General features: G+C 44.0%; 1 protein-coding gene across 1 annotated transcript; it reads right to left on the reverse strand.

Annotated features, from left to right (window-relative positions):
* Window positions 1-3,948: 3,948 nt before the first annotated feature.
* LOC144733343 (PAT complex subunit CCDC47-like) lies at window positions 3,949-14,002 on the reverse strand. The gene is given in 15 exon segments (XM_078615197.1): window positions 3,949-4,305; window positions 5,036-5,233; window positions 6,234-6,343; window positions 6,725-6,783; window positions 7,399-7,484; window positions 8,052-8,162; window positions 9,073-9,174; window positions 9,332-9,397; window positions 10,135-10,256; window positions 11,453-11,627; window positions 11,929-12,027; window positions 12,350-12,764; window positions 12,766-12,810; window positions 12,812-12,850; window positions 13,971-14,002. Coding segments are annotated over 15 exon segments (1,740 nt in total). The 3' UTR covers window positions 3,949-4,224.
* Between the last annotated feature and the right edge of the window lie 1,070 nt (window positions 14,003-15,072).

A 15,072-nucleotide genomic window follows, 5' to 3' on the forward strand; every position in this document is an offset into this window, starting at 1 on the left:
AATTTCGATTTAAAGCTTTCGTGACTGCAGGGATTCATCTTCTTGGTTCTTTCGGTAAAGTCACGTAGAAGGGAAGTAAGAAAGAACCAAGAAGATCATTTAGTCTGGAAAATTAACCAATCGAGGTTGTGAAAAACTTTGCATTCCTGGGCTCCTTGGTTTCTGAAGACGGGGAGGTGTCGCCACGAGATCAGAAAGCGGCTAGTTCTCGGTAGAACATCCACGTCACAGCTCAAGAATATATAGAGAGACAAGGGCATTACCATAAACACCAAGAAGAGGCTTGTCAACACTCTGGTATTCCCTGTTGCCCTATATGGATGCGAGTCGTGGACGCCGAGATTGAGTGAGCTAAAGAGGATCAGCACATTTAACACGTGGTGCTGGAGAAGAATGCTAAGTATACCATGGACAGCCAAAATATCAAACATGCCCGTCCTGAGAGAGATTGGTCCCAATCCTGCATTTGAGGCCTTATTCGTAAAGCAGAAATTGACATACTTTGGACAAGTTATGAGGACCTCTGGACTGGAGGAATCGGTCTTGCTTGGGAATGGAGAAGGTAGCAGGGGCAGAGGTCGACCTCGGAGGAGGTGGATGGACGACATCAAGAACACCACTGGCCTTACACTATCCCAGTTGCGAGAGGCAGCGAGAGACAGGTGTGGATGGTGGAGCGGTCGTGGATGTCACCAGAGGTCATACTCGACCACAAGGCACGAGGTGATAAGGTTCGGAAAAATGAAAGGAACCGGAAAGAGAGGTCAATACATACCAGAGGTCATACTCGACCACAAGGCACAAGGTGATAAGGTTCGGAAAAATGGAAGGAACCGGAAAGAGAGGTCAATACATACCAGAGGTCATACTCGACCACAAGGCACAAGGTGATAAGGTTCGGAAAAATGGAAGGAACCATAAAGAGAGGAAGAACGAACAGAGAATAGCTTGACGACATAAGAGATCGGTGCCAGAAAGATGTTCACTACTTGAGCATATTGGCACAAGACAGAGGAAAGTGGAAACAAATGGCGACATGGCTATCTGCCGATGGATCGTGACGAAGATACAAAGCAAAGTTACGGTGATTTTATGACATGCACCTCCTCCTCATTTATCCCACAGCACCGCCAATAATATAATTCTTCCCAAAAGAAAAAAGTGCCTATCATTGGCTACAACAAAATAAAAACACTGTAATGCATTAATGCTGAAATCAACAGATTACTTCATCTATAAGCGCAACTGGGAGTACATAAGAGCAATAGTCTGGCTTTGTGAACTGTTATTTTACATACATTGTCAATCACAACTTTGCTATGAAGTAATTGTTTATTTTCTTTACAAGGTGTCTCTCACGTCGGTAAAACGTACGAGAACAGCTACAGTCAAACACAGCGGCTCAGGGTTAGTTCGCGATGGATTATAATAGTACATTTTACATGTATTGTAGTGGGGGGGTTTAACAATAATAAATTGCATTGACAAAACAGTGCATTTTTCAGTACGAGTACTGTAATATCCTGACCGCAGATTTACAATAGAATATGCACGTATGTCACACAAAACAACACTCACAAGTGAACTTATCTGCGTGGTGTAAACCTTGCGCATGATTTTTGGAAATATACCTCCTCTCCTGGTCAATAAAAAAAATTAACGCACTCGATGAAGTATTGCTGGTACTTACATATAACCATCGCATAGGCATGTACAGTTTTACAAGCGGTGTTCACAGTAGCGATCGCAATCTGCCCTGGATTTTGTGCTGCATCTGTGCTGCATCTGTGCTGCATCTGTGCTGCATCTGTGCTGCATCTGTGCTGCATCTGTGCTGCATCTGTGCTGCATCTGTGCTGCATCTGTGCTGCATCTGTGCTGCATCTGTGCTGCATCTGTGCTGCATCTGTGCTGCATCTGTGCTGCATCTGTGCTGCATCTGTGCTGCATCTGTGCTGCATCTGTGCTGCATCTGTGCTGCATCTGTGCTGCATCTGTGCTGCATCTGTGCTGCATCTGTGCTGCATCTGTGCTGCATCTGTGCTGCATCTGTGCTGCAATGCTGAACACTGTCAGCGCTATCCTGCACTGCTAGCCCACTGTGAGCAGAGAATGTAGCGCACTGTTTGTACATCTGGCAGCACAAATCACAGGTGCAAGATTTCAAAGTATTCTAAATATTATTTATGCTGTCCTGAACTATCCAAGTATATCTGAAAATATTATCCTAATCTAGTATAATAAATATGCATACCTCTAGTCGTCGATGTGTTGATAGTGTTAAAACGTATAATCCAGCATTACTTATTGCAGCGCACTCATTTTGCATTCTTGTGGCCATTATACATTATAACTGGGCATTGGTTTGGGTATTTAAAATAAATCCTGCTGTAGCAGTAAGCCGTAACGATGACATTAAAATACTGTATGCACACCCATGTATTTACATAGCATAACACATGCTCACTTTCCTTTGCATAAACTTAAATCAATGCAATGATCTAATTTCATTAAAGTAAATGGTACATTTATTATATCTTCATTAAATAAACACCTTAATTGTGGACATGCTATTCATTTGGCCCTGATGAAATCCTGAAGATGTAAACCGTTTAAGACTGAAGGGAAGAATATGTTAATGTTACACTGCTTTAAAACGAAGGTTTTTGCGACCAATACTTTTCATAATAAAGGTTTTTGGGTTAGATCGCGTAGGTATAAATGTGTCATAACCCTCCACCACTCTCCAATCCACCGGTGTGTTGGAGAATAAATCCACAACATTTACAATTTGAGTACTGTGACGTTTCGCTGCTAATTACATCCAGCATCATCGGGCAAATCGCCCGATGATGCTGGATGGTGGGCTGAAGTAGCAACTAATTGGCGCGTTTTGTTTACGTGACAAACCTTACTGGATATATCGGGTGGTGGAGGATTACGACACATTTATACCTACGTGATCTAACCCAAAAATCTTTATTACGAATAACACTGCTTTGTACGCACCAACAAATGCTTTTGAACAAAGGTAACAATAACATTTACGAATGCAGCTTGCGGTTAGAGTGCTAAACCCCATATATATAAAGTGCACATTTCCACATGGTCCAACACATTTAGTCTTCCGTGTGAGGATTCTTGCGGATAAGATATTAGCAAAGTATAAAACACAAACAGGCCATCCTCATGCATTTGTATCAGCATTATTAACGGCTTCTTAATAAATACAGATTGGGGGATCACATCCCAACTAAATACAAAATGATCCTGACACTTAAACCCACTCCAGCTCTTTGGGGATGAACTCAGTATTGATGTTAAACTTGGCATGCATATTCAGTCCCATACCTCGCGACCATTCAGTCACTGGGAACACCATTGGAACCTCATTTGCCAGTAAAAAATATGATAATTGTTTTTTTACCCTTTTATCTGGCAACAAAACTGACACCTTTTTTACAAGGAGTCATGTTTGCATAGACCACAACACCTGCAGCCATAATACAAACAAAAAACATAACTCTGATAATGTATGCACTGTCCTTGAAGTTGATTGGGCCACACCCGAGACAGCTTTCCTTAGAGCCTAGTCTCACATGGGTTGGACCAGATGACGCCAAAAGGCGCACAACTCAAAGACAATGCACCATCAGAGTATGAGAGCTCGGGGTAAGCATTTACACCATTGGAACCTCATTTGCCAGTAAAAATATGATAATTGTTTTTTTACCCTTTTATCTGGCAACAAAACTGACACCTTTTTTTACAAGGAGTCATGTTTGCATAGACCACAATACCTGCAGTCATAATGCAAACAAAAAACATAACTCAGATAATGTATGCACTGTCCTTGAAGTTGATTGGTCCACACCCGAGACAGCTTTCCTTAGAGCCTAGTCTCACATGCTGTTGGACCAGATTACGCCAAAAGGCGCACTAGCTGTCTCGGGTGTGGACCAATCAACTTCAAGGACAGTGCATACATTATCAGAGTTGTGTTTTTTGTTTGCATTATGACTGCAGGTATTGTTGTCTATGCAAACATGACTCCTTGTAAAAAAAGGTGTCAGTTTTGTTGCCAGATAAAAGGGTAAAAAAACAATTATCACTGGGAACACTCAAATTGACCGCGGAAATGCGTCAGAAAATCGTGATCTCTTGCTTTGCCCACCAGGAGCCAAGCATAGCAACACGTCGCTCCGCCCCTAGCAACAACTCTGCTCACATGGCCTTCACTTTGATCTGCTTCATCTTCATCTGCTTCTTCTCCTTCTTCTTTTGCTCACGGCGAATCTGCACCTCCTAGAAAGTAAACAGAAATGAGAGGCCAAACAGTTTATCAACGACAGCAACCACTATTTGTATTTGCAGAGCACTTCAGTGCAACTGCATCTCAAGACGTTGTACAGAAACCACAAGGGAAAAAAACAGATTAGAAAACGGAAAAAAGAGAGTTCCTGGGCCGCTAATGGGGGATGTGGCAGGCCCTTGCATTCAATTCACTTGAATTGGCTCAGTTGCAGATGAAAACACCCACGTTGATGTGTAGACACAAGCAACGGTAGTCGTGGGTGCAATGGCTTTACCATGTGCCACCATGGTGCCAGGCGACAGGCAGTGTCCATTACTACCGTCCAGAGTGAATTCTCAGGAGCACACACACACAATCACAGGAACACACACACACCTACCCATAGGCACACCTCCACAAGAATACAAAGACAAAATGCAAAGATCCCCCATGGAACTGTCAACAGACTGTTAGGACATGTTCTGTTAGCAAGCACCTATTGAGGCCGGCACGATACACGAGTGGCTGGTTGGCCAGCACCAAGCCTGGCCACCTTTGTCTCCCCAGGGCTGATGTTTACACACTGCACTTAGGTACTCATTTAAGGCTGCGTCAACCTAGGAGAGGCCCAGACCCGGTGTTGACTGTAAGCGGGAATGCAATTCGGGTCACTGGGTTCACAGAGCAACGCTACCGCTCCCCCATGCACACAAACACACACACTCACCCACATGCACACACCCATAGGAACACGCTCGGCACGCACGGCACCTCCAGCTTGCGCTGACGCTCGGGGTCCTCCTCGTTCATGATGCGCTCCTTCTCGGCGCGCTTCTTCTCCTCGCGCCGGCTCTGCGCCGCCTCCTGTCTCTGCGCGTGCGTCAGCTTCAGGAAGTTCTCCTCCACGCGCGTTCGGTTGCGCTCCGCCTTCTGCTTGGCCTAATAGGAGCAGGCAGAAGCACGCACACATATTAAGGGTGTCCCCATCATAAACACCAAATGGCATTACAATAGAATGAACATTTACGTAGCGTTTAAAGATGCTGTATAGAAAAAGCAAGAATTTTATTTGGCAGAGTGGGGCAGTCAGTCATAGGCAGGGAAAAATTAACCCGTAAAAACAAAGTTTTTCACTATAAATCCTTTATATGCGTGGCGGCTAGAGTCCTCTCATCCTCTGGCTTGAGATGGCTGCCACCTATGGGTCAGATGATTGCCTGCCACCATTAAGCAATTGGTAATTAAATATAATTAATTTTTTCCTAAAAAGTGTAAAATTTAGGAATTTTTTTTTCACGAAAATAAATTGTCACGCACAACGAGTCTGTGTGCAAAATGTCAACTCGATTGGATCACGGGAAGTGGGTTAAAAAACGACAGAAAGATTTGCACGGTCATAAGCGCGCAAGCAAACAAGCAAGTGAACTTAATATAAAGGATTTTTTAAAAGTAAGGTTTTGAGCCTGGACTTGAACAAGGGCAGAGTTCCTGACAATAATGGCAGCAGAGGAGATTGAGCGACCGCCCACTGAGTGAAGATGGACTGGGGGCTTCAACCAAAATCCTTGGTTTTTGGAGCAAAAAGTACCTTCGGAGGAGTAGAGTGAGGTAGGCAGGGGAAAGTTAATGCATGATCTTAAAGGCAGTGAGTGTGCTATTGAAATCAATCGTGGATTAGATTGGGAGCCAGTGGAGTTATTGGAGTATTAGGATATTGTGGCCTCTTTTGACAGATGCAGGCATGGAGTCTGACAGTGGGAATTTGGATCCATCGAGTTTTGAGATGAGGAATTTTGGAGAGAACATAACACTCAGAATTCAATACAGCAAGTGATGCTCACCCACAGCCCTACTGCCCCACAGAAGTGTTAGCCTGAACCTAGCCTCACTTATAGCTTCTGTACCATGCATCCCACCCCTCCACTACTGCACTGCTCACCTCTTTGCCGAGCCGAAACCTTTTCATCTTGTCCATGCAGTAGATGACCATCTTCATGAGACCCAGCATGCCCTCCATGTCTCGCGGGGATGTGTGGCCTGCTCCAGGCACTGACAGACACGTGCACACACTCATCATGTACACAGAATAGTCCTTACTTGAACAATAGACACATACATAATTTATGAGTGCACGTTGATACTGGCATATAAAGGGAATTGTGGCATAGACATTGTATTTGCTAATTATACATGTAATATATTTTATGTTCAATGGAAACAATTGTTTTTGTACCAAGCATTACGTTGGCAAACTTTTGTTTATGCCAATCCATACCCATAAAATTACAAGTATCGGATGTATGCATTTCCTTGCGAGTTTTGTTTCTAACTGTGGAGCATGTAGCATTTGAACATGCATTCATACTTAGATTTTTGCTCCACAAATCATACGGAGGGTTCCAGTGCCCTATAACTAAAGTTCCAACTCACCATTAAATGTAAACAACAAACACTTTTTTGCATCAGGGAGCTTTATGGGCTGGCCCTCCCTAAAGAGACACAAAGCACACACACTTTACCACACAAACCCATCGCAGCACTTTCCCTAAATACAGCATTTACAGAAAACAACATTTTCCATGAGGAATATTATTTCAATTAAGATGCATTATCTAAGAATAATATGACTTGATAATTGGTTTTTTACCCTTCTATCTGGCAAAAAAACTGACACCTTTTTTTACAAGGAGTCATGTTTACATAGACCACAATACCTGCAGTCATAATGCAAACAAAAAACATAACTCTGATAATGTCTCGGGTGTGGACCAATCAACTTCAAGGACAGTGCATACATTATCAGAGTTATGTTTTTTGTTTGCATTATGACTGCAGGTATTGTGGTCTATGTAAACATGACTCCTTGTAAAAAAGGTGTCAGTTTTGTTGCCAGATAGAAGGGTAAAAAAGCAATTATCATATTTTTTACTGGCAAATGAGGTTCCAATGAAATAATATGATTTGATACGTTAATTTGTTTATATATTACATGTAAATGTTTTCTGTAATTCTGATCATTTTAAGCTATAGAATATAATATAGGTAGCACGTGGGTAACTGAATGCATGAAGTTGTATATACTGTATGAATGAATGAAGACTTACTCCTGGGTGACCTTGGGCCCTGAGTGCTGGTCGGACATGTGGATGGACTCGATGGTGTCGGCATGCGCCTTCACAAAGCTGATCATCTGCAAACAAAAATTACCCAAACAAAAATGCGACTTGTGGTTTTGGTTTTTTTCACATCTTAGGCAGTGTTCCTGATATGCCGGGGCTCATCTTTCAAGGAAAGAAACTGTAGATTTTTTCAACACAATTTAAAAAAAAAATAACGTGCATAACGTGCAGAGATCTACATTTTAAAAAACATTCCTCTACTTTATTGACACATACAGGCTCGTATCAGAAAGAGTTGTCTTGGAAATCCGCTCCATGGCACTGGTTCACAATCGTGTGCAACTGCAAATAAAATTAGGCTTTTAATATCTACATTACAGTGTACTACTATGCCCTTCAATAGCTCAGCAGTAAGCCTGTGTGGAGCCATGCATAGTTTTTGGCACAGTTGATATATCTACGAGTCATCTCAGCCAGTTAGCCATAACACCTTGGTCTGTCCCATGACCTCATGCCAGCGAGCCTTAGACACCTCACGTGGCCTAAAAGTGCACCTAGCCTGGCACAGGCGTTGTGGTAACATCACCGTCGCTTAGTAGAGAGTGGTAGATGTTGTTGATGCTAGGGCCGTGCATCACCTTGGGGTCCAAAAGGCAGTCAGTGATCTCAGAACTTTCGCTGAGCACCACCAGTGAGTCAGGCAGCCCGTAGCGGCCCAGAGGCTTGGGTTTGTCCGTGCAGTACAAGCTCTAGCAATGGGTAAGCGCGAGCACAAAAGAAGGTGAACTAGAGGTAAGAGCTCCTGCACAGTGAATCATCATCAGCAGCCATGATGAACCCACTGCTGGATGAAGACCTCAAGCCATCTCCATTTCTCACGGTCTTGCAATGTAACAATCCATCTAGCAGCTCCACACGAGTATATTTTATCACTTAATCTCTGCAGTGGACGAACTATTGGGCGCAGTCCCTTCCTTGGTTGCAACTCCATAGTTATCTCTCAACCATCAGCCATTATCTATTTTATTCATGTGTTCTGCGCAAGGTCACTTGTTTTTATGAAGTAAAAATATTGTTTTAACCCGGTTTTTAATCCGCGTATGTTATCATGTTCCCCTTTCTATCTCTTTGTAATTCAAAGCACATCCATATCTCACACATGTCTCTTCCACCACCAAGAGGCACACACATATTGAAAAGTCAATATTTACTTGTCATAAAATAATACATTAAATTACAGCTGCAAAAACGTAGTGGCCAAACACATATACTTATTACTTTAGTCTGCCAAAAACCCAACACTGCTTTCACTCGGTAATACAAACACATTTTCCATGCAGCATGTATCCACAAGCATGAGCTGGATTTTTTTACAAATGTAGTCATAATTACTGGGGTTCAAGTAGATGCACCTGCTCACTGTGACAATGCAAACAACTATATGCAATACAGATAACGACGGCAAAGCACCACGAGTACAACGTAATATTGCTTTTGTAATCGGCATGAGGAGACGGGGTGGCAGAATTGCCAAGTTTATCGCTGTCGTTAGCATAACCACATTGCACAAACACACAATGATCCGTGCCTGCATGAGGCATCCTGTTTACAAATGCAAACGTGCACTGCAGTCATATTTACAAGCAGAAAATGACATACCAGGTCCTGCATCTCCTTGTGTAGCCGGCTGACAGCCTTCTTCGTCCCCACAGCAAACACCATGCTGTCCATGTCATCGATGGTCATTGTTACCTTGATGTTCTACAGGAAAGCACAACATTCAAGTGAATTTCCAACGGATGGGCAGTCGATACGTCAGAGAGTGGCGAATAAATGGGTGCCTGAGCAACGGGCGGCAACGTCGTGAAAACACTATTGCTGCAAGAACCCACCATCCACGACCCTGGGCAGTACGTACCACTTGATCTGATGTGGGCCTCATCGTGCGAGCCAGCACGTTCAGCAGGTCCTGACGCTTGAGGAACTGTGTCCACACCCAACGCATGGCAATACAACATGACAACGCGTCACATGTGAGATGTCTGCAGTCCTCACGTGTTATGTTTGTTTGTTTTCACTTGATTAAAAGCTTATCACCTCAATGACCAGACCGTGTTAATTGTGCTTCATTGGCTGGATCTTCTTCAGTTTTCTTAGGGTAAAACAAAATCAATCAAATGTGTCTTTGTTTAAAAAAAAACATTCTAATTGTTTTATTTTACGTCATAAATGTTGCCCTTCGATACATTCGTCAGCTGAATAAAAAAAAACTGAAATTATTTGTTGGGCTCTGCAGCGTAGTTACATTTAGCTTATGCATGGCTAGAGCTTGAAAACTTTGAAGGTGATTATAACTGAGAGGTAGACAAGATGACACTGTAGTCATATCAAACCCAAAGCAAGTCCTTCACAGTGAATGTGAGAAAATGTAAATGTATAAAATCTATCTTAATAAGTCAAGTGACACTTTTGAGACATTAAATGCGTTGTCAGATTGTCGCTTTCAGTACTGTGTACGTACAAGCAAACAGCGAGCAGCGGCCAGTGGCACGCCTATCGAGTGCGCAGACGGTGCCACTGCACCGGGGCCCATGGGCCGGAGGGGCTCAGACACCAGGTTACGAAGAGAGGGGGCAGGGGTGAAAGGTCTAACGGGGCCCATATATTATTTCTTGCACCAGGGTTCGTGCCGACCACACAAAGCCAGTAACAGCAGCTCACCTTGAGTTGCACCAGCATGCCCTCGCAGCACACGCGACCCGAGCACCACAGACTGTACACGTGCTCGTTCTCCTGGTTCAGCGCACCAGTGCTCATCACTTCCTTGGCTGTGCCATCGTCACCTGCAATAAGGGACTCGTCATATTCACGTCACTTTGTCCATCAAGTGGTGGATGAAGGCCTCCCTGCACTCTGTCGGCTGGAGGGGTTGTTTGACAATATTTGACTATACTGGTCAGTGTGGGTTGGTGATGGTGGGGAGGGATGAGGCAGGATTTGTTCCGATATCTGATGTTAGCCATGGCTGGGAATCAAACACAGAGATCCATGTTCGTAGCACAGTGCGCTATCAACTACACGACTGCTCAACCTGATGACTCATTGCTATGACTTATTCATAGGTAAAGGACAGGTACAATTGTTTGCAAGATATATTAAAACTATGCCAATTCACAATAATTGCTGTTGTGCGGAATAGTCACCATGGAACAATACATTGAATCACTTATTGTCTTTATGAATTCATAGTTTTTTGTATTCTTGTATTTTGTGTGGTTCATATCATTATTGAAACCACAAGAAATGCTAAATGTACTGCACCATTATGAAATATAGTGCATTTTTAAGTGGAATTGTGATCATATATCATGATAATTTATGAAAAATTTGGGGGAGTTATATATTATATGCATGTCCTCTATGTAATATATATGACTTTAAATCACATAAACATTACTCAAGTGTGAAATTTTACGGTCATTTTACAAAAAGTGCTTTACAATATTTTAGGGAATATACATTTCCACAATGCGTGATATATGTGAAGACTTTCGACATGTAACATGACTGTGGTCACAGTATATGGGTCATTTAAATACTATTAGACCATCAACTTGAAGACCCATTAAGTATGTAACAAATACAGTTCGCTTAGGCTAAAACGTGGATACTGTATGAAATGTGGATACTGTATTTATCAAATACAATGTTATATATGGCAACAAAATCATTACAAATTCTGATCAAGTGTAAACCAACCACTGGCTTAGGCTCAGCACTACAAATTAAATACACAATTTCCTTACACGGTGAAATTAAAAATGACCAAATACAGTTGTGAAATTCAAGTACTGCTGAGAGGGAATGAAATCCGCAGACAAGTCCATTCAGCGTTATGCGATATTTGCTTAGCTGAAGAAAAAGCTGACTCTGTATGCGATGCTTTACTAAGCGCAAGCGAGTTCAGTGTACTTTTAATATAGTGGCGCTTAATGTTACGCGCGGAAGAAACACGAGTCCGGCAAACGAGATGGCTTACCCACGAGGCAGAAGTTTGCCTCCAGCAGCTCGCGGTGCGAGTTGAACCAGGCCTGTGCAAGGCGGCTGTTCTTGTTGCGGCCGATCATGTAGTTCACGATGTAGGCGAGCAGCCCCGTGACCATGAGGATCTCCAGGTAATAGCTCTCCCATCCGTTCTGCAAATGGTCTGGCACCTGAGCACAGGACCGCCGACGCCACATGTTACAAGAGTGTCTGCCTCAGTCTAAAAACGTAATGTAAAATTCAATTGTGTTTATTCCCGCTGGCTGACGAGGTTAGATATATGCTATATCGATATGTTATTTAACATTGATTAATCTGCTGAAAGTTGTATTCATTAATCAATGCAGGTAATTGTAAATGATGACAGAATTACAAAGAAGCTGTTGTCACACGTCAACCACAAAAAACGATGAACACAGCCAAGGGTTCATTAAGTCCACAACATCGTACCTCTTAGCCAGCATTACTCACCACTACAATGCGAATCGGAGTGTCAATGCTGTGCTTCTTCCCGCCAGACTTGTCCCTGATCCCTTCAAACTCCTCCTCGTCAAACTGTTCAACATCATCCTAACAGTCGCACGCAAATAAACGTGCAGACGCACACCCGCATACACAGGCATGAAGACCCTCACTTCGTGGACAAATAAGATGTATGTATAAATGTATGTACGCTTGCAACTATTAGGAAGTGTGCATATTTTAAAAAGCAAGCTGCAACAATTGCATTTACAGTGGCACACACACACACAAGTGGACACAAATTTGTTTTATTATTGAGCAGTGCGCAAATAAAACAGTTGTTTGCATGTTAATCAATGCATTCGGAAATAGATTTGTGTTACACGGGGAGAATGGGGCCATGTTGTGCTTGTTTGCCTCTGGCTAAGACCTCGTCAGGGTTATCGGAATCTTCAAAGTCATCCGCAGCCTCTCCGTTCACTTCATCGTCCTCATCCGAGACCTCTCCGTCATCGTCCTCGTCATCATCAACGGCCCCTGTCGGACGGGCTGCCCTCTCCGCGCTTGGCCGTGCGTCTTCCCACGGCGCGTGGCTCTTGATGGGGGGTGCTGGGGTACGTTCCCCCCCAGACTCCGGGAAGAAGCCATCCTCGTCTTCACCAAAGTCTTCAAACTCTGCAAAGTCATCCTCATCTCTGTCACGGCCGCCATTGTCATCGTTGTGGTCGTACTGAAAGTGGAGGCTCCCACGTGTCGGACGGCTCCCAAGAACCAACAGGGCAGCAAGCGGCACAGCCAGCTCCAGCAGAGTGTCCATCCGCATGGCACTGGTGGAGAGGCAGGGAGCCTAGGCAAGATGGAGGTAGAGAGGCAGGGAGGGAGATGGGAAGCCAGAGAAGTTGGGATGCAGGAATACAGGGAGGCAGATAGACTGGGAAAGGAAGAGGGTAAGGGGACACATGCAATCCGATATTGGAATTGGCCACACAACAGCTGCACCACAACAAAAATTGTTAGAGGGTACTTCTAAAACCTTGGGATTTGGGTCACCATCATTCAGTTAAATGCTTCTGTGAACGACTGTCAAGTATTATTTAACGTCCACTTTAAATTAGACTATGCTGTTGTGGTTTGAGTGGTAAGCATACAAATGAGTAGGCTATCCAGCCAGTTTAACACAATTCCATTATTCAATTAAACACGTTTATAAAAAAAAAAATGGGTCGGCTGCTTTTACAATCTGCATAACTGGTTCATTTGAAAACCGATTACAATAAATTATCAACATCAAGTGTTATTGGTTAAAAAGTTCTCAACCATGTCACGCCATTAATCGCCGGAATTCACCATTCTCTTGAACTTTCCCCAGGCTGGTACATTCCTTCACATCCCCAAGTGTTCTGGAACACCTTCACCATTTTATTCTCTTTTCACGTGGCCTGCCAAAGCTAGATTTATCATACTGCAAATTATGAGGACCGGATACATCCATTAACGTATCCAACTTTTCAGCGTTCCTTTAAGTTCTTCATTCACACACTTCTATTCCCATGAGTTGTTTTAATGAGCACGTCACCATCACATTTCGGACGGCCAACGTTCTCTAAATGTTCAAACGTAACCTATTATTTCTCCAACCCATGTCTGATCACGACAATGATGATCCATTTATATATATATCCATCCTTGCGGCACAATTCGGTTTCACGAGCACTGGGGTTGCCTGCCCAGCTCCCCCACGCCTCCTCCTTCCTCCGGTCTGTGCCTCCCTCATCCCCAACCCCCCACATCATCAGCAGCAGCAGCGGCTATCATCGAAATGTGCGACAATGTTCGTGCTTGGCAGTGGCGTGCCCTGAGGCCACTACAGAAGAGCACTCCGGTGCACCCCGTGAGACATTTCCATTTTTGCCATCACCATCAGCACCGGCAGCAGACAAACTGACGACCCCCAACACGGCAACCCCATCCCACCACCACCACCACCGCTTCAGCCTCAACGCCACCACGCACTGCAAATGCCACCACGCACTGCAAATGCCACCACGCACTGCAAATGCCACACGCGCACGCCACAGTCCATCACGCGAGCATGTTACCGTGCGGTTGCAGCTAAAGAAATTGTACATTTCGCTCACCTCCACGGGTTTTTTCTTCTTCCATATAATTCGGTCCAGCCCGCGTGAGATGCGTCGTCTGGGCTATTAAATACGAGACGCTTTCGACTGCCCGACCACCGCAGCGTTGCGCTCCCAAGAGCGGATAAGCTTGGGCCAGCGGCATCCGCTAAGGGGCGCTACTACACAGCCGTGTGACAATCAGAGCCCTCGAAAATTCATGAAACAAATTGGGACGCACCAGATTTCAGCTCGAATTCCGACGTCTCCACACTCCACCGCGTTTTCGTTTTTGTCTCATCTTCATGTCACATCTCTCATCTCACGCGTGTCTTACATTTCTCAATCTTTAGCTTTTGTCAACATCTCCTATGTCAACCCAGGAGGAATACATCATCGAATGAGCACCCCCCCCCCACCCAAGAAATACCTACTTAGGGCCCCCTCCCCAATGGGACAACACCAACACGACCGGACATCTGTGAAAAAGAGCTTCACGGATTATCTGATTTCTCCAGGATGAATATTGTTGGTTCTCGCCAAACCTTGCGGGGCGAATGTGAGCCGGTGGGGAGCGGGTGAATCGACACTTGGGTAATCGCGTATTCGACTCCGGTGAGACCGATTAAAGCGTGCCGACTCCGCATTGCAGGTGAATCTGTAGATAATCGAGATTCGATTATGCGCGGATCTAATTGGAATAAGCAATATCTCTTGACTTAAAGCTTTCGTGACTGCAGGAATTTAAATTCTTTGGGTCTTTCGGTAAAGTCACGTAGATAGGTTCAAAGAAAAGAACAACAAAATAACTAAAAACTACGACGTTTCGATCACAACACAAGCGATCGTCATCAGGAGGGAAAAAGAGGATGACGATCGCTTGCTTGTGTTGTGATCGAAAGGTCGTAGTTTTTGTTATTTTTTTAATTTTATTTGAACCTATCTACGTGACTTTACTGAACGACCCAAAGAAAATACAATGTCTCCTAGCACATATCTGTCTCCCCACGAAAAACATCTCAAAGTATTTTTCTAC

Source organism: Lampetra planeri, chromosome 2 (genome assembly GCF_965212315.1).
Source record: "Lampetra planeri chromosome 2, kcLamPlan1.2.h2, whole genome shotgun sequence".
NCBI lineage: Eukaryota > Metazoa > Chordata > Hyperoartia > Petromyzontiformes > Petromyzontidae > Lampetra > Lampetra planeri.